This window comes from Pogona vitticeps, chromosome 1 (genome assembly GCF_051106095.1).
Source record: "Pogona vitticeps strain Pit_001003342236 chromosome 1, PviZW2.1, whole genome shotgun sequence".
Classification (NCBI taxonomy): Eukaryota; Metazoa; Chordata; class Lepidosauria; order Squamata; family Agamidae; genus Pogona; species Pogona vitticeps.
In genome coordinates this window covers 73,669,956-73,692,917 of record NC_135783.1, presented here as the reverse complement: position 1 = coordinate 73,692,917, position 22,962 = coordinate 73,669,956, and the positions used below count along the sequence as shown (strand labels likewise).

The window sequence follows — 22,962 nt, the reverse complement described above, 5'->3', positions numbered from 1 at the left end:
ACAACTTTTTTTTAAAAAAAAAACACATTTCCTTGCTTCAATTCAAGAAGTATATGGCCCTGACCATTCTTCTGAGTTTGGAGCTGATTTCTGGCAGAGTCGAAGGTGTTTTGTAGTATATGTTTATAGCAGATGGATTTTTGCCAAGGCCTAATCTTAATCTTTATACTGTATAGTCAGGGAAAAAATCAGCCTCTGCACTTTTACAGCCAGCAGGTGGAGCTATAAGTCAGGGAAAAGCAAAAACTGCTGTTTCGCGTTGTGAATGTTGTTTCACATAATCTGAGTAAGTGTGATCTCTGGCACGAAATTTTGCCATGTGGCAGCTCTTAATGAAAGGAGCCTACTCCTTTGGTGTGTCTGAAAATCTGCCCTGTATTTCTGAGCTGCAAAAAAAAGTACAGTAACAGAAAACATTGCCTGCAAAAAAAGTATTTTTTTCCAGATGTTTCTTAGATATCATAGCATCCTGACCTTTTAGAAACTGACTTAATTTACAGTGATGTTCAAGGCTGGGACCATATTCCTCCGAGTATACAATGAGCACAGAAAATGCTCACTTACTGCAACTCAGACAGAATCATGAACAGCACTTGAGAGATCTCAGCATTTAGGAACACAAAAATGATCTTAAAATGTTGCCTTATTTACCCATTACCAAAACACTGTCCTCAAAATTATTTCTTTATTATATTGTGTCATGGAGCAATATAACTGCAAACTGCTACAAAGAATGACACATATAATTCAATTCATATTATGAGATTATAGAACACACATAATAAAAATCCTGAAACATAGGCAGGCTTAGTCTCAAAACCAAACTTTCCTTACAATGTAGAAAACCTTGACCCAGTAATATCCATAAGCTAAGACTGAAATAAAGACTGCAGACTACAGAAATATTCATTATTTTTTTACAGCACTAGTACTAGCGAGTTGTACTGCTAGCTATAGAGGCACTGGTATAGTTTGATCCTTCACTATGACTCCCAGAAGAACCACTCTGTGTAGCTTTAGGGAAACTGCACAGGCCCAGAGTACCACCAGAAGAAGGGAATGGTAAACTACTTCTGAGTACTCTGTACTTAGAAAACCCTGGAAAAGGTCACCATGAGTCAGAATTAAACTGATGGCCAGAAGGTATTATTACTATTAGTTCTCTTTGATACTCATTGTCACGTACTATCACTCAACTGTCACTTGTACTATTATAAAACAGTATGGCAACTTTAAGAATTTATCAATTATTTGCCTGATTTTTCAGTATACAAAGTATTTAATTCAGTTATGCTTACAATAAACTTACAATATTACAATATATTTACAAGGTCAAGGCATTTTAACATATGAAATTTAAACAGGCTTAGTGCTTTTCTTCAGAAACTAAAAGGAGAAAGGTTTATAAAACAAATGCCCATCACGGTTAATGTAGATTTTACATTCACATTACAAGCCTATAAAAGCACAAGCTGCTTTCAGCTTCTTTTGTGAAAAAGAATAAATTGCTTTATGGCAACTCATGAGATTCATGACCAAGAGTGAGTTGAACCTGAGTCACCACTACCCTTTCAACACTACACTAGAATCACTTATATACTATGGAAACTATTATCACAACTGCCCGCTGTAAGATCTGGGTCTTTCCCCAAACATAATCTTTTAGTTGTAGGAAAATTATTTCACTGCACTTTGGAGCTGAGTGAATATTACATATCCAACATGCAAGCCATTATTTCTATTAACTATCAGAGACTACTAGGCACATCATTATTGCCATTCCAAAGGAAATGGAAGTAAAGATGCACCCACCAAGTTCTATTACAAAATAGTGTGCTGCTTATACACCGCCCCATAGTGCTTAAAGCACTCTCTGAGTGGTTTACAAGTTCATTATGCAGGCTACACATTCCCTCCCCCCCCCCCCCCGTGAGCTGAGTACTCATTTTACTGACCTTGGAAGGATAGAAGGCTGAGTCAACCTTGAGCCGCCTACCTGGGATTGAACCCCAGGTTGTGAGCACAGTTTTGGCTGCAGTATAGCAGTTTAACCACTGCACCACAAGGCTCATCACAAACTGACTTGTTACTGCATACCTGCTAGGAATTAAACTAGCTTGTCCATTTCATCAGCAATCCATTTGCCAAATGACATGTTGGTTCTCAAGTTCAATCACAATAGCTGAACTCTATCAAAATGGAAATTCAACAGCATTTTACTAAAAATGCTCATATCAAGTAATGAAAAATATCTGGTCCTCTCCCACTTGATCTACTAACAAGCCAGGAATGAAGATGGAAGTAGATACAAGGGGGGGAGGGAGGAAGGGAGGAACTCAGTAAAAGAAAACATATTATCTTTTCTTGCATTCCTCCTCCATTTCTGATGTCCCAAGCTGGCAAGACATGCATTTCAAAGCCACATAAGAAAAGCAAAATGATGAATTGGGGACCCAGGTCAGAAAAGGGCTTGTGCTCACATGGGGTACCCCACCCTGCATATTACATATTATTAAATATTATTCTGATTTCTGAGATCCTTTCAAATTATTGTGGTTGTTGCTGTTATTTTTAATAGTCCGCCTTTCTCTCCAAAAAGGGACCCAAATGACAGAATCCAGAGATTTCATACTTTACCTCACTTTCAGATGGCAGTGGTAAATTAGCTCTAGATGGCTGTTTGGTCCGAGATGCCTTTAGTGACTTTTTGCCTGGAACAATATCTTTACTTGCCACAACTGTACTAGTTGATAAAATTGAATAATATCTGTTTGTTACAACAGTAAAATTTCTTAGACATCTTGAACTGTGCCTGTAACTTGCATCTTTCAGGACACAGTTTTCCTTGAATGGAAGGCAAACATTCATATGTAAACAATTCATAGCCTTTGATGCAGTAGTATCATCAACCTTTAGTCGCCACCAATTCTTGTCTTGTACATGGACACCATTTAAGCAAGAAGCTGCAGCCTCTGGAATGTACAGATTGATGTATCTTCCTCCTGGTAGAAAACTGCTTGACATAGCTTGAAGAATAGTGCTTGATGTTAGATGAGCATATTTACGAAAGCAGCGACACGGTCCTATTGTATGTGAAGATCTAGCCAGGAATCTCAGTAGTTTAGTTGCCATCTTTTCACAGACCTGAACAAGAAATGCACAGGAAATTAGTTTTCTAAAAGTGAAACTTTATCATTGACTACACATCTATCACATTAATAAGCTTCATTTTTGCATTTGTATGCTCATCTTCAAGAAAAAAAAAAGACAGCAAAAAAGGCAGCAAAAACAAATCTGTTTTATTCACCCCAGCAAATATAATGACAAAACACAGGGTTAAATCAGAATGTGCATGCAGAATTAAATGGTTTGTACACTTCTAAAACAGAAAAGTCCCTTTTTTCATAGTGGATAAAAAAGCAATTTTAAAAACAACTATGATGGTAATTTTAATTTAAAATGTGTGATACCTCAAAGATTTCATTATGGAATTATGAATATACATTCTAATTATTTATTATGAGAAAACAAATCCGTATGATCTTTCTTAAAACTGTTCTGTAAATAGAATATAACAATTCATGGACTGGGTCTTAGCATTATTAGTGCTATAGACTTCTAAAAAACAGACTATTTAGTTTAACCTTTCTATCTCCCAAAGTACCCAGTCTAGTGGACATTATCAGAACATTCTGCAGTGTTCAAGCTATGTACTGCATTTAAAAAAAATAATACTTGTTTACAGCAATAAATGGAGATGAAAAGTAACAGTACTGGTCAGCATTGTTTTCCAACTCTGATAATTATTCCAAACCTGGATCTTTTGGTTCTTCTGACATGATATAATGCTGGAGATTCCTGGAAGCCCAATTAAGATCTTCACAACTGCTTTCAAAAGTTTCCTCAAGTGATGCTCACTTCTTAGGAATGGCAACCCTAGCTCTCACTCCTCTACAACTTTGTGTTCTCATTACCTCTATCTTTGAAAGCACATACTTTCAGATACTGTGGAAATGTCAGTCAATAACATACTACAGTGGAGATGGAGTCAAAACAGGCAAGGAGACTGTATTGACTCCTGACAGTACAAACGATTTGATGATCTCTGAGATTTTTTTTACTCTGTGAGGTTCACAAAGGCCACTATGTGACCCCTAGGTCAAAGTACATACATTCCTGGATCTCCAGAACCTGCCTACCTCTGATTTACAAGCTTAAGATATTGTTTTAGTTTTCTTATGCTCTTTGAACATAATGAAATTTAAGACTGTTCCTCACTTTGACCAGAGTGATCAATGCATTTCATCAATATGAAAATGAAATCTTTTAAAGAACATGGGGAAGATTTACCTTTTGACAACTTCCCATTTAATGGTATGTTTATAATGTTACCCCAGTATTCCTTAGAAAAACCTTTTTTTTCTGCTTACATAAGAACAAACATGGTATAAGAATGAAGTGGAGATATAAAACTACCACTGGGAGATGAAAACATTCAGAAACAAACACCTGGCCCTTTATTGTTTTTCTACAAAATTAGAAAAATCTGAAGCTTTAGAATGTGAATACTTTATTTCAAAACGGTGCATAAAATGCTCAGCAAGATACTCATATATGGCTATAAGGCTCATAATCTTCCAAATATAATAATCTATGCCTAAGGTCATTTGTGGAGGGCCTTGTCTGAATGCCGCTCCCCAGTCCTGAAACTCACAGGGTAACTACTGCAGAGGACAGGCCTTCTTGGTTGTGGTTTCCATTTGCGGAATGCTCATTCTAAGAAAACTGATCTGATATAATCAGTTTTCTTTCAATAGCAAAGTTAAGATTTTTTTTGTTCTTCTATGTTGGTAATTTCTACTCTTGTTTTATTCCCTGGCAAATTTAGGCCCTCGTTGTTTTCTTTTATTTTCATATGTTGGCTTTGTCTCTGTGGTTGTTTTTTTAAAATCACATCAGATCCCTTTGACATCCGAAGTGGAATAAAACAGGGCAGTGTCCTCACACCAACCCTTTTTCTGATCTTTTTTGCTGTCATGCTGAAGCACACATTTGAAACTGCAACAGAAGGTGTCTATCTCTGGACTAGATCAGATGGAAAGCTCTTTAATCTCTCTAGATTGAGAACAAAGAACAAAGTCCTGCTGAAATGCATGCGGGACTTCCTGTTCGTCGATGATACAGCCATTGTTGCCCGCTCTGCTGAAGACCTCCAACAACTCATGAATCGTTTTATCAAAGCCTGCCAAGACTTTGGAATAACAATCGGCCTGAAGAAAACAAAAGTCATGGGCAAGGGTGTGGACTCACCTCCCTCTATTACCATCTCCACGCAAGAACTGGAGGTTGTTCATGACTTTGTGTACCTTGGCTCAAAGATCTCTCCCTAGATGTCAAACTGGATAAATGCATTGGCAAAGCAGCTAACATGTTCTCTAGACTCACAAAGAGAGTATGGCTCAATAAGACGGCATATACCAAGATCCAGGTCTACAGATCCTGCGTCCTGAGCACACTCCTGTACTGCAGGGAGTCCTGGACTCTGTGCAAGGCAGGAGAGGAAGCTGAGCACTTTCCATATGCATTGCCTCCGATGCATTTTTGGCAGGACAAAATTCCAAATACTGTAGAGTAGTCCTAGAACGAGCTGGAATTTTTAGCATGTATGCATTACTGAAACAGTGACGTCTACGTTGGCTTGGGCAGGTCATGAGAATAGCTGATGGTCAAATTCCAAAATATCTCTTGTGTAGAGAATTAGTGCAAGGAAATCAAGTCAGCAGAATGGATAAAAACCAACGATTGCTTTAAAAATCAAATTGATTGAAACCACACTTTAAATAAGAAATCAATTTATTTTACTTAAATCATCAAAAACTCCATTTAAAAAAAATTCAATTGTGGTAAACCACATCCACCCTGCAAGTCAGCAAAGCACCAGTGGTCTAGGTCGAGTTACTACATAGTTTAAGGGAGCTTTTAAGGAAATATCCCATCACCATGGGGTTCCCATCATATAACCACTTGACACCCCATCCCCAGAAGCAGAAACTAAACAGCCCGTTCAACAAACAAACGTAAACGGCACCGGGCCACTTCGTTCCTGCCTCCCGCCCCAGTACACTCTGAGCAGAAGGAAAGGACCAGGTAGGGAACGCCATTTGAGGAGCTACGCTGTGTGTGTGGGGGGGGAGGGAGAATGGGGGAAAGGCTTCCTCCAGGGTGATCCGCTCCCTACCTAAGACTCTCTGACAGGCAAGTTTCAAGGAAGGGAAGAGGCCCTCCGCCACCAACCCCATTTGACTATCCTTAAAAGTTTTCTGCCAGCCTACACAAATACAAGAATAAGCGATACCTTCGTTATTAGACCACTAAAAATAATCGAACAAACAGCAAACTTCCGGGGGTAAAATCCACTTCTTCAGGCTTATGCACCAACATTTTATGGGCATAAGCCCATAAAACTGCAAATAATTACCAGTCCAGGTCGGAAGAAGGAGAAGGCAGGAAAACCTCTCTCTCTCTCACCTCAGAGGAGTCGTTCACACCCTCCCCCCCCCCTTTCCAGCGACGGGCTCAGCGCGCGGGCCCTCACATCCTGCGACCCGCTCGATTTGGCCACACCTCCACGTCCACCAGAACTTCCGCCCTCCGTCTAGTCCCGCCCCTCTCGCGTGGTCAGAATTTGACGTCGTTTCGCTTGTGCGTCCTCCCGCTGCTTTCCAGAAGGGGAGGGGGGGGAAAAAAGCGGACTCGCTCCTCCTCTCTGATTGGTCTTCTCAGGAGGCTAAGCAAGTCGCCAACCAATGAGACCAGAGCTGATTTGGAAATTGCGTAACCCCGCCGGTTTGACGCGTGGGAGGGGGGGATGATGTCACAACAAACAAAATGGCAGTGCAGAGGTCACAATTACCGGTCTCACTTGCGGGCAAGTTCAAAGGGTGCGTCGCTTCTCTCGTCGTTGTCGTGCTTTTGGGGGGGGGAGGGAGCGGAGAAAAGGCCGGAACCGTCGGCCCGTAGAGAAGGGCTCGTGGTTTAGGATGTCACGGGACAGTGCCGGGAGCTTTTAGCCGGTTCTTTTCCCAGCTGCCTTCTTGTCTTTCGCCTACCCGGAGTGAAGAGACCCAATCCTCCTTGGGGTGGGGGCTCTACGCCAACCTCATCTTGGTTTCAAGTGGTCCTTCACTGCTCTCAAAAGCCCTCTGCTAGGGATTTGTTCAGGCCTCCACAAGAGTGATCTCCTTTGTTCAGTGGGGAGGAACGGCAGAGTACAGCCCAGTGAGAGGGGTAGGGGAAATAGGGGGGACTCGCTTATATTGGGCTCTGGCACCATTTCTCCCTGAAATTCACCCTTCAAGAGAAAAAAAAAAGCTTGCCAGTCCCTGAACTACAGTATCACAAATGTTGCTCTCTTTTTTGGAATGCTTGCTGCTATCAAGAAGTAGTAAACCATGGAATAGTTTGCATAAAACAGAAGCATGTCATACTTTTATGTATTTTATCATTGTAGTAGCTTGGGTTGTATATAGTCCCAAACTTCAACTGGCTGTTTATTTTTTTAAAAAATCAAGGCAGTTTCTATACTCCTGTTGGTTATTAAATTTCAAGTGTCTTTATGTACATACAAGGTTATAAGTTATGTGTTGCTGGGCTGGAAGAGATGGAAAAATAAACACAGGTTACCGAGCATCAACATGGATTTAGAGATGTAGATGCTAAATGTTCAAGCCATCCTTGAAGAGTTAAGTGCCTAGCTGAGAACCAGGGTTAAGTAAAGGTAAAGGTTCCCCTTGACAATTTGTCCAGTCGTGTCCGACTCTAGGGGGCGGTGCTCATCTCCTTTTCCAACCTATAGAGCTAGCTTTTTGTCTGAAGACAATATTCCATGGTCACTCCTAGACACGGAACACCTATACATTTAAACATGGCATGCTAATTGAAAACCTCTTTCAACTTCATTAAAATATGTACTTTTACAATCAAATAGAGTTAACTTTTACACTGTAAAGGATGTGCATTGAATAACTTTGTTAATATTTTTACAAAAAGTTACATAGTGTGCTCTTTTCTGTGTCTCCCTGTTTATTTGTACTGTCTGCAACTGAGTGGCTTGCTTCTCACATAATAACATAATGGGTTTGGCTGTTATGGCACTGCCTCAAGTATTGTTGTTTAGTTGTTAAGTCATGTCCAACTCTTTATGACCCTGTGGACCAGAGCACGCCAGGCCCTCCTGTCTTCCACTGCCTCCCGTAGTTTGGTCCCCTTCACGGATTGCTGCCTTGTGGTGGTTATGGGGCTTGAGTAATTCAGAGAAGCTATGGGCTATGTCGTGCAGGGACACCCAAGACGGACAGGTCATAGTGGAGAGTTTGGACTAAACGTAATTCACCTGGAGCAGGAACTGGCAAGCCATTCCAGTATCTTTGCCAAGAAAACTCCATGAACAGAAACAAAAGGCCTCAAGTATACATGTTCCCATCTCATTTTGCATTTTCTGATCACACTGACTTACAGAAAATTATAGCTTGCTAAACAATAGCTAAGCCAACCAAACAATAACTCATACAAGCTATAGTCTATTTCTAAAATGGAAGCTATGGCATGAACCCAGTCTGATTTTAGACTGATTTTATTTATTAGTTGCATCTATCTTGCCTTTCTTCAAGTGAATTCAAGGCGACATTTCTTCCCCTGTTTATTGTCACAACAAAACTGATGTTAGGCGGAGAATTTATGGTTCGTTGGAGGTCATCCAATATGTTTTGTGGCTGAATTTGATTTCAAACTGGGTTCCATGTGCCATACTACACTGGATTTTGGAATCTATAGTTTGTTCAGTCTGGTTATAATAATAAGCAATGATCTGCAACAAGCAAAAGAGCAAGAGAATTTCTTTGGATGCAGAAGACACAGAAATTTTTGATAGCCAAGACATGATTTGACTGTTATGTGTCAATGGGGCCAGTGAGTCAGCCTTAAAGAATTAATAGACATAAACTAGTTAAATATATATATATATATACTGTATACAAGTAGTATAAACAAAGAGTATATACTGTAAACATATGTGTATCTTCTTTGGAGCCTGAAAATGAGTTTATACTGCCAGTGTTTACTAAATAATTTATAATAGACTCTACACAATAACAGGTGTTTCTATATCAATTATAAGATTTCTCACCCTGATTTTATCGAGATGGGGAGGAGGGGAGCATAATTTTGTGTGTTTCTTATTTTGTACATTTGCTTGCTTCTTTATAGGGAAACATATAATTTTTTTCTGTTTTTAAACACTATTTCCACAGAAAAATGTCTCAAATTGATTAATATTCTTTTCAGGATGCTAATGTGTGTTTAGTGCATGTGCAGTGAATTGTGGGGATTAGACATCATGGTAAGCCTTAAATAAATTGTGACAAAATCCACCACAGCCTCTCTTCCTACCTGTCTCATGCACTCATTTCCTCTTTTTTCCATGATCATGAAGAATGAATACAGCAGCAAGGTTTTGCTTCTGATTTCAGTTAACAACAGTTTAGCATTACATGCAAACTCAAAACTGTGGCAACTCCTAACTATAGCTTATTTGAAAGAAGCCACCTTCATAAACCATGCTTGTTTGATATTGATTTTGTTCAAGTAAACCATTGTTAAGATTAGCCACTATTTTTATAAAGTTCAGATGACAAGGCAAGATAATCAGTTAATCAAAAAGTTAACCTCTAATCATGCTGGAGAAGTTAAAATGAGAGCAAGTGTGATAGCCTGGGAGAGGTCTGCATTACTTACCATCACAGTAAACCATGGGTTGTCATGATGTCCACATCTATTCCTTCTTGTATTAAGAATGTTGTGGGTTTTTTCTTTTGTTTTAGATTTCAATCGCTTGTTAAAAGTTCTTCCTTTAAGTGAAGTGGCTCCCTAGGAAACTAAAATAATATTATTTTGTTCTTTGTAGATCCTTTGCATATTACACTATTACAGACAGGCTGCCTCTTATCCTGACTAAAGTTATTGATACTCTGCATCGACATAAAAATGAATTCTTTGAAGAATATGGAGAAGTAAGAATCCTTTATCTTTGACTCTTTCCTCTTCTGATGCTTTTCTGTCAAAAATCTTAAGCTTACCTGTAACTTTCTGTTATTACATTGGTATGCTTAAAGAGATGTCTTAATGTCTTTTGCTGGATCACACAACACTTCTTGTCTATTATCTGCTTCTGAAGTAGCAACTGCATATGAGGTAGATCGTAGCCGTCTTCTATTCCATTTCTATACCAACTGGCTTTCAGTGACTACCTCTGAACCTGGAGGTTCTGTATAGCTGTTTTGACCAACAGTACAGTCCCTTGCTCAGAATTGAGCCCCTCTGTATTCATTCAAATCTACTCCCACATACAGTGGTGCCTCGCATAGCGAGGTTAATCCGTTCCGGATTAACCTTCGCTATGTGAAAACTTCGTTAAATGGAAAGCAAAAAGCCATTGGAACGCATTAAACTTAGTTTAATGCGTTCCAATGGCTTCCGTACTCACCGTTCAGCAAAGTTCCTCCATACCACTGCCATTTTCGCGCCCTCGGTAAGCGGGGTGTGAAACTGGCGGCCATTTTGGAACCGCCGATCAGCTGGGAGGCGGGCTCTTGCAAGGAGGGAGCCACCTCCCTCTGCAAGAGCCCGCTGCCCAGCTGAAATGCTGGCCGGCTCTTGGTAAGGAGGGAGGTGGAGGTCCCTGCTCTCCTTCACAAGAGCCTTTCTACCCAGCTGGGAGGCGGGCTCTTGCAAGGAGGGAGCCACCTCCCTCCTCTGCAAGAGCCCGCTGCCCAGCTGGGTAGAAACGCCGGCGGCTCTTGCGAAGGAGGGAGGTGGAGGTCCCTGCTCTCCTTCGCAAGAGCCTTTCTACCCAGCTGGGAGGCGGGCTCTTGCAAGGAGGGAGCCACCTCCCTCCTCTGCAAGAGCCCACTGCCCAGCTGGGTAGCAACACCGGCCGGCTCTTGCGAAGGAGGGAGGTGGAGGTCCCTGCTCTCCTTCGCAAGAGCCTTTCTACCCAGCTGGGAGGCGGGCTCTTGCAAGGAGAGAGCCACCTCCCTCCTCTGCAAGAGCCCGCTGCCCAGATGGGTAGAAACGCCGGCCTGGCTCTTGCGAAGGAGAGCGGGGACCTCCACCTCCCTCTTTCGCAAGAGCCGGCCGGCGTTTCTACCCATCCTGGGCTTGGATCTGCCCCGTGCTCGGCTGAGCGGGGGGCGGATCCAAGCGGCGGCAGCAGGGTGGGGGGGTGTCCGGAAGGCTTCCAGGCAAAGCACTGGAAGCCTTCCGGACCCCCCTACCCTGCCCCAGCCGCCGGGAGCCGACCCGCGCCGCCTATCCCAGTCATGCTAGCATGACTGGGATAGGCAGCGCAGGGCGACTTCAAGCGGCGGCGGCGGCAGGGTGTGTGTGTTCTGGACGGTTTCCAGTGCTTTGCCTGGAAGCCTTCCGGATCCACCCTACCCTGCCTCCGCCACTGCTGAGAGCCTTCCGAGCTCTCAAAGGGGTTCTCTCCAATGTCGGAGGGGGGGCCTTTGAGAGCTGGGAAGGCAAAATGTCGGCAGTCAGGCGGTGGCTTTGGGGTCCTTCCGAGGCCGCCGCCCACTGCCGACATTTTTCCCCAGCTGAGCGGCGGGAGCGGTCCTTCAGAGGCTTCCGCCGGTCAGATGGGGGGAAATGGTTGCCTATGGGGAAAAATCGCTTTGGCAACATCGTAATGCGATCACAAAAGCGATTGCAAAATCTGCATCGGTATGCAGATTAATCGTTAAACGGTGCACTCGTTAAGCAAGGCACCACTGTACTGTATTTTTCTGTGTATAAGATGCCCCGTGTATAAGACACCCCCAACTTTTCTAACCCAAAATTAAGAAATCTAAGTGGGGCTTAGCAAGTGTATGGGGAAAGGGATCAAAGTGCTGCAGGATCACTTTGATCCCTGCTTTCTCCCTTCATGCTAAGCCCCACGGGGTTTAGCAAAAGGAGGGGGAAAGGGATCAAAGCAATCCTGCAACTGCACAATCGTTTTGATCCCTTTCCCCCTTATACAGCCATGGGATTGCTTTGATTCTTTCCCCCCTCATTTTGTTAAGCCCCATGGGACTTAGCAAGCAGAGGGGAAAGCAGGGTTCAAAGCGATTCCTTTTGCTCCGGATTAGCAAGTGGAGGGGAAAACAGGAATCAAAGCCCTGCAGGAACAATTTGATCCCTGCTTTCCCCTCCACTTGTTTTTGTACTCTCCTCAGCTTACCTCTGTGTATAAGATGACCCTCAATTTTTAGTCTAAAAAGACAAAATAGTCTTGTACATTGAAAAATAAGGTGATTATGTGTACTGTACTTTATACACTGTAAAGAATACCAGCTCAATCGATATAGATTGATCTGCTCTTCCATTAATTTTCTGATTATAAACCGATGATCACTGCCATGTCTTATGCCAATGAATTGTGTAGTCCATTCTTTTGACTCTTTTGCCTATCAGTTTCATTCTAATATTATGAAAGGGATAAAATCTTTTATCACCTTATGCCTTTTTTCCATGCTGGGTATCACACTGTTTTGTCTGCTTTTTCCCAAGAAGAGTTGCAAAGTTCCAAATTCTTTGGGCTATTTTCCTAGAAAAATCACTCATCCCATTTGCTCATCTTTATCCCTTTTCCAGCATTACAATCACAATATTTCTTTTTACACAAAGCAGAGCTAGATAGTGTTTTAGATGTATATAATTTTGACAGCACTATAGAGTTGCATAATGCCATTAGAACAATGATAGTTTTCATTTCAGACCCTTTCCTAAGAATCCCTTACTGCATTCTTTTTCCTAGTATGTCACCATTACTCAAACTCAATCAGTGGAAATCTAAGGTTGGGATATTTGACTCAATGTATATTTTATACTGTACTTATAGTGAACATCCTTTTCATTTTGTTGGCTGTTCATCTAGCATGGAAGATACCTTTCTGGAGCTCTTCAGCTACAGTTCCATTTTATTTGCTACATTAGAGTTAATATGTTTCTTTTCTATTAGTATAAGTAGCCATTCGGCCCACATTTGGATGCTCTTCTTCCTCTATTTTGCCACAATTTTGTTGCCTTTATTCTTGTGCTTCTATTTCCTTCTCTTTTTCTTTTTTCCTCAGAGATCATAAATAGACATGGGATATTGGCACCACAGGTGCTTGGCAAAACCAGATCCTCTCTACAGAACCAGCCAGTCCACTTACTGCTCACAACACAGTGTGCATGGACAGTGTTGTTCATAATATGCCAGTCATGGAAATAGCCCGGCCAGCACTTCCCTACTTCCCTGCACAGCCAACCACTCAGGAGCTGAGTAAGAAAACTCCTCATCCCACCCCCTCACCAGAGTGGTCAGCAGCGCACAGAGGCAGGTAAGCACCAGCCGGGCTACCTCCATGATTGGCATGTCACAAACAATTCTGGTTGCACCCACCACGCAGCAAGCAGTAAGTGGAGTGACCAGTCTGTCTAATCATAAAATATTAAGAGACTCTTGGGTGTTATATCTGTCAATAACAGAGATAGTAGTTCAAGCTGTTCTGGATTGTGATAAAATATTACCACAATGATGTTAAAAAATTATAAGCCATGACTTTGAAAGCCCAAATGCTGTGAGAAAGCATTCCTATTTGTGGTTCTAGATAGCATGGAGCTGAAATATATTACATTATATTATATTGCCTCACGATTCCTAAGATACTAATGGAATGTGTTAAAAAACAGCTATAATTATCCTATTCTTCCTCAGGATAGTGAGGACTTCTGGTCTAATTCAAGTACCATTACTACCATCGTTTCTAACCCAGCAAATTGCAAACATGACTGCTAAATGCCAGCAGGATTATAGAAAATGAAATTGTTAGATAACAAAAGAAATTATATGAATGATTTGGAAAATCCCATGATTTTCAGGAGTATAATCTATGAGTAGTCCCCTTGAACTGGTCAAATGTGGCTCCCAAATGTGAATCAATTGGAGTATCGTGGAAGAGAACATGGCTAGTAGCTACTAGTGTTGAACAGGACAAGAGCATTTGACATGTTCCTGAAAAAGTTGAGTTTTTAGCAGTTTGGAAACAAGACAGGGGCACACCAATGTAAGAGAATTGCTTCTACATGTTTAAGAGACACCAACCAATAGGAATGATACTGGATGCTGCTTTGCTTTTTATGTACAATAGAAATAATGAGTTATTTATAAATAAGACAGTGGCAATTATACTATTAAAAAGGCTAAGCTTATATGATGCTTAAAATATTATGGATGATTTGTTGAAAAAAACGTATGTTTATCAATGTACATTCATCTTGATTGAAAACCTTGCTTGCTTAGTAATATTTAATTAATAAAAACATTCCCTGCTTTATTTTAGAAAGGCCTTCAAGCTGAAAAGAATGCAATAGCTTATCTGTCCAAGCTACGAAATGAGCTTCAGACAGACAAACCTCTGATTGCCTTAAATGATAACTTGCCTGACACTGTCCTGTGGAACCAGTTCTTAGAATATCATCAGAATCTATCAAACGAGCCACCAAGTTGGTTTCAGTCTCCTTGGTTGTACACTGAATGTTACATGTATCGCAGAATTCATGAAGCACTTGTTCAGAAGTAAGTACCCATAGTGTCAACTGTTTTGTATGGTTGATATGTTGGTTAGGGGAGGTGGGAAGGAAATTAAACTAAAGCTAAACACAGTTTTAAGTTCCTTTTTCTTATCTCCTCTCTGATCCCTTTAGCCAGAGAGTGGAACATTTGAGGAGTAAGGGAGACACTTTTGCTTTTTCCATTCCTCTTGTGTGTACCACCAGGAACCAGAAGGTGGCAAGAGACATCAGGAGCTGCCTGGGTGAAGAAAAGACATCTAAAATCTGGTTGTTCCAACAGCCATTTCTGGGCTGAACATATTTATTCCTTCTGAGAATTGTAGCTTCTAATATTTCCTTCTGAATCCCGTAAAAGACCCAGCTGCTCAATAACTAAAATGTGAATGAAATACTGTTTGGTGATTAAGATATTTTAAGATTACTTATTTATTGAAATTACAACCCTCCTTCACACCCTATCAAGTTACCACAAACAGGCAAGAATTAAAAAAATGAATTAAAAAAGTCCCCTTGTTCCTGCTGCATTTATGAAAGATAGCATGAACACCTGGAAATACTCTGTTGTATTTTCAACCAAAAACTTAGAGTGCTGCAGTTTAGGCTTTAGAATAAGCCAGTTTAGAAAGCTAGTGTCAGAGCATAGTTTAATTTCCTGCCTACATGGTCTGTGTCAGACAGACTTGCACTGTCCTCTACTTTCTTTTACCACTGGAAGGAACACTTCCCAGAGATTTGTTTCCCTTTAACTGAATTCCTGGTTAGCATTTATATTTGAATTGTGTATTTCAAACAAATTTATTAAGCTGGAATCATAGCCCATCAGTTGAATTTGGTATGTTATTCACCTGACCAGAATTTAGTCAGAATTCCTTAAATAAAAGTGGGGGGAAAATCCCTCAGATGACATCATTATTCTACCTTTGTGGGAGCATAGTATAGGAGGAGTGAATGAGTGCAGAAGCTTCTTAAGGGTGTCCTCAAAATACTGAATCATACTTCAGCATTGCATACGAAGCAGGCCTTAGTTTCATAGTTTGGCCATAAAGGGGTTACTTCCTGAGGTACTTGCCTGCACATACATAGGGCCTGTGTGCTGGCGCAAAAGGTCTGCAGATCTTGGCTTATTAAAGTAGAGTGTTATTAGCTAAACACAGCTTGTGCCCCAGAATATAGTACCACCATTATTTAAGATAAATACTGTGTTTGGGATTATGACAAATGGCACCAAAATAATTAGTTTCAGGGTGGTGGTGGCTTTAAAATTCTCTTTTTCCTGGAAATATTTTTTTTCTGGAGAATAAAAGTTTGGGTGTCTTTTTCTTTCCTGATCCATGTTATGTTTTCTAATTATGATTTGTTATCTACTGTGTTTCCCCAAAAATAAGACAAGGTCTTATATTAATTTTTGCTCCAAATAACGCATTAAGGCTTATTTTCAGGGAATGTTTTATTTTTTCATGTACAACAATCTACATTTATTCAAATACAGTCATGTCATTGTCTGGTTGCTGCACAATGATGGAGGGCAGGGTTTCACTTAACTGGGGCTTATTTTGAGTGTAGGACTATATTACGAGTGTCCTGAAAAATCATATTAGGGCTTATTTTCAGGTTAGGTCTTATTTTCGGGGGAACAGGATAACATTTCTAGGAGTCCTTTCCTTAAAATTTTCTATGTACATTGTAATTGAAACAAATGAAAATGCATGAATACAAGATTATTTATGACTTTAAAATTCTTATATTGTAAAATATGTTATATTTCCTGCCATGTACTTCACAAATGCCATTTCTATTAGTAAAGAGTTGGGTATGTTAATAGGGAAGTAAGGGAGAAATGTCAGTTATTTCTAGTATAGTTATAGCACAAGGTAATATTTTCCACTGTAATTAGCCAGTATAATAGAATTTAACTGTTGGTCAGTGAGATAGCACAAGTTCTTTTGGCATGTAAATTTCATAAATATAACCATCAAATACAACATTTTTTGTTATATTTATCCCAAGAAGGTATGATAAGGAGAGATAGGAACAGTATGGTGAGTGAGAATGGAAAATTTTGGAGTGTTTATTGTTTATGTTCATGCTTTCCAGTTAGAGATAGGCTCAAACCAAGAGTTAGGTGGTTTGTCCTGTTTTGTTTACTTCTGCAACAGATATTTGGTATTTTGGTGCCATGCCTCTTCTGGCAGGCATCCACTCAATGGCCGGAGGAGGTGGCACAGGAAATCTGAGGTGCTGCCTTTCAGGCAGCACCCACTGGAGGGGGCAGGGGCCAAACTGCTGAACACCTGTTGAGCCAGAAAATGAACTGGGCTGAACTGGTGGTTCGTACCCATCTCTATTTCCAAAATGAATCAGGGAATAAGTTTTGTTTGTTGTTTAGTCATTAAATCGTGTACGACTCTTCATGACCCCATGGACCAGAGCACGCCAGGCCCTCCTGTCTTCCACTGCCTTCCAGAATTTGGTCAAATTCATGTTGGTATCTTCGATGACACTGTCCAACCATCTCCTCCTCTGTCGCCCCTTCTCCTCTTGCCTTCACACTTTCCCAACATCAGGGTCTTTTCCAGGGATTCTTCGCATGAGATGGCCAAATTACTGGAGCCTTAGCTTCAGGATCTGTCCTTCCAGTGAGCATTCAGGGTTGATCTCCTTCAAAATTGATAGGTTTGTTCTCTTTGCAGACCAGGGGAGTCTCATGAGTCTCCTCCAGCACCACAAATCAAAAGAATCAATTCTTTGGTGGTCAGCTTTCTTTATGGTCCAGCTCTCACTTCCATACATCACGACAGGAAAAAACATAGCTTTGACTATTCGGACTTTTGTTGGCAAAGTGATGTCTCTGCTTTTTAAGATGCTGTCGAGGTTTGTCATCACTTTCCTCCCAAGAAGCAGGCGTCTTTTAATTTCGTGGCTGCTGTCTCCATCTACAGTGATCATGGAACCCAAGAAAGTAAAATCTGTCACTGCCTCCATATCTTCCCCTTCTGTTTGCCAGGAGGTGATGGGGCCCGTGGCCATGATCTTAGGTTTTTTGATGTTGAGCTTTAGACCATTTTTTGCGGTCTCGTCTTTTACCCTTATTGTGAGGTTCTTTAATTCCTTCTCAGTTTCTGCCATCAGAGTGGTATCATCTGCATATTGGAGGTTGTTGATATTTCTTCTGGCAATCTTAATTCCAGTTTGGGATTCATCCAGTCCTGCCTTTCGCGTGATGTATTCTGCATATAAGTTAAATAAGCAGGGAGACAATATACAGCCTTGTCGTACTCCTTTCCCAATTTTGAACCAATCAGTAGTTCTAATTGTTGCTTCCTGTCCCACATATAGATTTCTCAGGAGATAGATAATGTGGTCAGGCACTTCCATTTCTTTAAGAACTTGCCATAGTTTGCTGTGGTCTACACAGTCAATGGCTTTTGTGTAGTCAGTGAAGCAGAAGTGGATGTTTTTCTGGAACTCTCTGGCTTTCTCCATAATCCAGCATATGTTAGCAATTTGGCCTCTAGTTCCTCTGCCCCTTTGAAATCCAGCTTGTACTTCTGGGAGTTCTCGGTCCACATACTGCTGAAGCCTACCTTGTAGGATTTTGAGCTTAACTTTGCTAGCGTGTGAAATGAGTGCAATTGTATAGTATTTGGAGCATTCTTTGGCACTGCCCTTATTTGGGATTGGCATGTAGACTGATCTTTTCCAGTCCTTTGGCCACTTCTGAGTTTTCCAAACTTGCTGGCATATTGAGTGTAGCACCTTAACAGCATCATCTTTTAAGATTTTAAATAGTTCAACTGGAATGCCATCACCTCCACTGGCCTTGTTGTTAGCCAGGCTTTCTAAGGCCCACTTGACTTCACTCTCCAGGATCCCTAGCTCAGGGTCAGCGACCACACTATCTGGGTTGTTGGGGCATCCAGATCTTTCTAGTATAATTCCTCTGTGTATTCTTGCCACCTCTTCTTGATCCCTTCTGCTTCTGTGAGATCCCTCCCATTTTTGTCCTTTATAAAAATGTTCCTTTAATATCTCCAATTTTCTTGAACAGATCTCTGGTTTTTCCCTTTCTGTTATTTTCCTCTATTTCTTTGCACTATTCATTTAAGAAGGCCCTCTTGTCTCTCATTGCTATTCTTTGGAAGTCTGCATTCCATTTTCTGTAACTTTCCCTATCTCCCTTGCATTTTGTTTCCCTTCTCCTCTCTGCTATTTCTAAGGCCTCGTTGGACAGCCACTTTGCTTTCTTGCATTTCCTTTTCTTTGAGATGTTGCTGCCTCCTGTAGAGTGTTACAGGGATCCATCCATAGTTTTTCAGGCACTCTGTCCACCAAATCTAGTTCCTTAAATCTGTTCTTCACTTCCACTGTGTATTCATAAGGAATTTGGTTTAGATTATACATGATTAGCCCAGTGGTTTTTCCTACTTTCTTCAGTTTAAGCTTGAGTTTTGCTATAAGAAGCTGATGATCAGAAGCACAATCAGCTCCAGGTCTTGTTTTTGCTGACTGTACAGAGCTTCTCCATCTTTGGCTGCAGAGAACATAATCAATCTGATTTCAGTATTACCAACTGGTAATGTCCATGTGTGGAGTCGCCTCTTGTGTTGTTGGAAAAGAGGGTTTGTGATGACCGGCTTGTTCTCTTGACAAAACTTTATTAGCCTTTGCCCTTCTTCGTTTTGAACTCCAAGACCAAACTTACCTGTTGTTCCTTTTATCTCTTGACTCCCTACTTTAGCATTCCAGTCCCCTATAATGACAAGAATATCTTTCTTTAATGTCAGTTCTAGAAGGTGTTGTCAGTCTTCATAGAATTGGTCTATTTCAGCGTCTTCAGCATCGGTGGTTGGTGCATAAATTTGGATTACTGTGATGTTGAAAGATCTGCAAATTTTGGCACAATTTTTTCTATTTAAATAAAATTGCTTTTTATTCTTACTTTATTTTATTTTTAATTTAGTAAAATGGAACTTCATTGACTAAGAGTAGAACTGCATATTATGTCCTATGTAGGACTGGTACTAAAAACAGCTTTTGTGTGTCAGGTTCTCCCTTGTAATATTTACAACGCCTATCCCCATGTTATATTCTCATCATGTTGTGCATTTCCACATACCCATCTGAATAGCTCAGTGGCTTAGGTTTCTGGCTGCGGAACCAGAGGTTGGGGGTTTGATTCCCCACAGTGCCTCTCTGACAGGTGCTGGATACCACGACCCGTAGGGTCTCTTGCAGTTCTAAGATGATGATGATGAACTGATTTGGCATCTCCTTTCATGACAGCATACCTAATAAACAAAACTACTTGAGGTGGATATTGAACTTGCTTTCAGTGTCAAAAATAGTGTCAAAAACAAAGTATTAATTATCTACATTTTTTTCTGCTCAGTCCACCCATCAGTGACTACGATGTGTTTAAAGAAGAAAAGGAGCATGCTTTCTTTGACTCTCAACAAGCCATTATTGCTTTGAGTACTTACTTGCAAGAGCTATTGAAAAACATAGAAAATCAAAATGAAGAATCACTGAATGAAGAATTTTTCAAGTTAATTCAGGTGAAATTAGTAATGTTTACTATTTAAGTATCTAGGCCAAAATTCGTGGGCACCAGTGCACCACTTTTTCTCCTCTGGTTGACTGTTATTCATACAATCTTCCATGTGACTATTGCTGCAAACAGTGTGCAACAAGTTCCACAAAGGAGAGCCTACTAGCGGGAGGAAAAGCTTGTTGCTGTTGTAGTTATGTGATCACATAAGTGAGTAGAGTTGTGGCCTTAATATGTTGCATGTATTGATTTTAAAAGCCATTTTTCTTAATGTCAGTCACTACTAGTATCACATTTTCAGTAAGAAATATTGAAAACTCTTTAGAATAAATGAGTTAAACTCTTACAAGCCTTCCAGTTTATCAGAACTGTTCTTTGCATTCACAACAATTGTGTTTGGAACAGCAAGTGGAATCCATGAAACGTTACTTATTATGCTCCTCATATTGAGGCTTATATATGACTAATGTAGTTTTTGATTAAGAATTCAGGAGCTTGGAATTAGCTGTGCTCCAGAGTTTACAAAGTCCTGTGTATCATGTCTCAACATAATACAGAGCAACATCCCAATTTACCAGAACGGTGCACATGCATAGAAGCACATTTAGGTATGCATAGTGTCAGTTGGACTAGAAATGATATATGTTAATAGATACTGCATGAATGGTTCACCAGACTAATCCAATATCCTGAGGCTGCATGCATTTAGAGCAGTGGTTCCCAGCCTTGCGTAACCCAGGTGTTCTTGCACTGCAACTCTCAGAAGCCTTCACCATTAGCTGTACTGGCTGAGGTTTCTGGGAATTGTAGTCCAAGAATATCGGGTACCCAAGATTGGGAACCACTGATTTAGAAAACTAGAATCTCATAAATCCTGCCATGAGTGAGGGGCAGTGAGTTCTGTTCCCCCTTCTGTGCCAAACCAGATCATAAACAGGATTATGGCTTTTTAAAGCAGTTTATTGAATTCAAGCTTTAACATATTAGCTATATAGCAGAACAAATAATTGATTGCCTCACAAAAGTTAATATGTGGTTTTTTTTTTCCTTTAGGTTTCGCTGTGGGGTAATAAATGTGACTTGTCCATTTCAGCTGGTGCAGATAATTCTCAGAAGGCTAATCCTTTACAGTCTGTGGAAGATTTAAAATCTTTTATCTTGGTGGACCACATGGAAAAACTTTGGTTATTACTGATGAAGAGAAAGAAAATAAATACACAGACATCAGTGACATCTACCAGAATTGACATAGTCTTGGTTAATGCTGGTTTTGAACTGATTGCAGATCTTGTGTTAGCTGACTTTCTGACTTCCTCCAAATTAGTTACTATAATTCATTTTCATGGAAAAAGTATTCCATGGTATGTGTCAGATACTACTAAACGTGATCTGAATTGGACTATTAAGCAAATGGGATCAGCTAATAACAAGTGTATGTCTAGTTGTGGTGTCTCCTGGGAGGGCTATGTGAAAAAAGGTGTTTGGGTTTATCATGATCATTTGTTTTGGACTTTGCCACATGAATTTTCTAGTATGGCCCAGGTTGCTCCTGATTTGTATGCTGAGTTACAGAAATCAGATTTAATTATTTTTAAAGGTGATCTGAACTATAGAAAGTTATTAGGGGACCGAAAATGGGAATTCATAGTGCCATTTCACCAAGCTTTGAACAATTTTCACCCTGCACCTCTCTGCAGTCTAAGAACACTAAAGTGTGATATTCAGGTTGGTCTGAAACCTGGGCAAGGTGAGAAGCTTTCAAGTACTGAACCTGAATGGATGATAACTGGGAAGTATGGAATAATTCAGTTTGATGGCGCTTCATGATTTACTTGCTCGTTATGAAGACTAGTGCTGGCTAAAATGCCATTGATGCTCAAAAGCTGGAAGACCATTAACATTTAATATGCATGTTCTTGCTTCTCCCATGGGTCTTTAAAGTGGCATGTGCAATTGTGTCACGTTACAAACTTTTTGGTAATATCGTCTTAAAATAAGAAAAATACATTGGCTGAAATTCTGTTGCTTAGTGTAGTAAGTTGCAACTAGAATAGTCCCACTGAATCAATTGAATATACAGAGGAGTTGACTAATCTAATCCCCACTGATTCAGTGGAGCTTCTCTAATGCAGCTTTGTATGCTGAACAAGATTTCAGCCATTAAATCCTAATCTTTCTTGGATATTTATTTTATACATAATGAATGCAGTACTTGGGCTAAAAAGTATTTTAATAAATGACATGTATATGATATTTATTCTGTTTTAGTTTACAAGGCAGAGCTGCACCAGTAGATAACAGTCATATTTTAATTTCTGTAGCAGAAGACTTACTTTAAAGCTTCTTGAACTTTAAGTTGTTGACAGAGAAGATTGTCTTAAATAAATTGATTCTAATGTTATATGTAAAAAGACTTTGACAACTCTATGAGATATCCCCACACAGGATATTTGTATTGATGCTGTCCCACTCATGTTACCAACAATAAGCATACAGTGTGTGATACTGGAGATACCCCCTTTGGTGGGCTGGGAAGAGGATTAAGCAGGAGAAAAATATTTTCCTCTCCACTTACTACATAATGAATAACGTTACATTACCACTATCATTTCTTCCTTTGTCTTTTTGTTAGGTAAAACTGTGCCAATGCTGCACCATTCCTCTTGGTATCATATTGAAAATTCAAAAAAAAAAAAATGAAAGCTCAATGGTTCTACCCAATGATAAAATCTCTTTCCATGCCATGCAGAGATATA

The 22,962-nt window shown here is 40.3% G+C and overlaps 2 protein-coding genes across 9 annotated transcripts in view; one reads left to right on the top strand and one right to left on the bottom strand.

Annotated features, from left to right (window-relative positions):
* Nucleotides 1–6,654, bottom strand: part of RMND1 (required for meiotic nuclear division 1 homolog) — a 30,293-nt gene extending 23,639 nt beyond the window's left edge. For 2 of the 6 annotated variants that reach the window (XM_078383269.1, XM_020805955.3), the window contains exons 1-2: nt 6,529–6,654; nt 2,638–3,144 (exon numbers count right to left, since the gene is read on the bottom strand). In XM_078383269.1, the coding sequence (XP_078239395.1) occupies nt 2,638–3,132 (495 nt within the window). In that variant the 5' untranslated portion in view covers nt 3,133–3,144; nt 6,529–6,654. Of the gene's footprint in view, nt 1–2,637; nt 3,145–6,355 lie in introns of all 6 variants that reach the window. The other 4 variants (XM_078383268.1, XM_020805869.3, XM_020806034.3 and 1 more) reach the window with 2 other exon arrangements.
* A 165-nt stretch (nt 6,655–6,819) lies between these two features.
* On the top strand, nt 6,820–22,617 carry DCPH1 (damage control phosphatase 1). Of its 3 annotated transcripts, XM_072995369.2 has the most exons (6): nt 6,874–6,941; nt 9,962–10,067; nt 13,173–13,424; nt 14,427–14,662; nt 20,048–20,213; nt 21,260–22,617. In XM_072995369.2, exons 4-6 carry the CDS (start codon nt 14,628–14,630, stop codon nt 22,031–22,033), a joined length of 975 nt encoding a protein of 324 aa, XP_072851470.2. In that variant the 5' UTR covers nt 6,874–6,941; nt 9,962–10,067; nt 13,173–13,424; nt 14,427–14,627; the 3' UTR covers nt 22,034–22,617. The 3 variants fall into 3 exon arrangements, with proteins under 3 accessions (XP_020661322.3, XP_072851471.2, XP_072851470.2); XM_020805663.3 differs by lacking the exon at nt 13,173–13,424 and having other exon boundaries at nt 6,820–6,941; XM_072995370.2 differs by lacking the exons at nt 9,962–10,067; nt 13,173–13,424 and having other exon boundaries at nt 6,864–6,941.
* The last annotated feature ends 345 nt before the right edge of the window (nt 22,618–22,962 follow it).

Excerpts from the sequence above, each read along its gene's own strand:
- DCPH1 (XM_020805663.3), top strand. The coding sequence starts at position 6,889 with ATGGCAGTGCAGAGGTCACAATTACCGGTCTCACTTGCGGGCAAGTTC. Across the intron at positions 10,068-14,426 it reads TCTTTGAAGAATATGGAGAA|AAAGGCCTTCAAGCTGAAAA; the intron begins GTAAGAATCCTT and ends GCTTTATTTTAG. Across the intron at positions 20,214-21,259 it reads AATTTTTCAAGTTAATTCAG|GTTTCGCTGTGGGGTAATAA; the intron begins GTGAAATTAGTA and ends TTTTTCCTTTAG.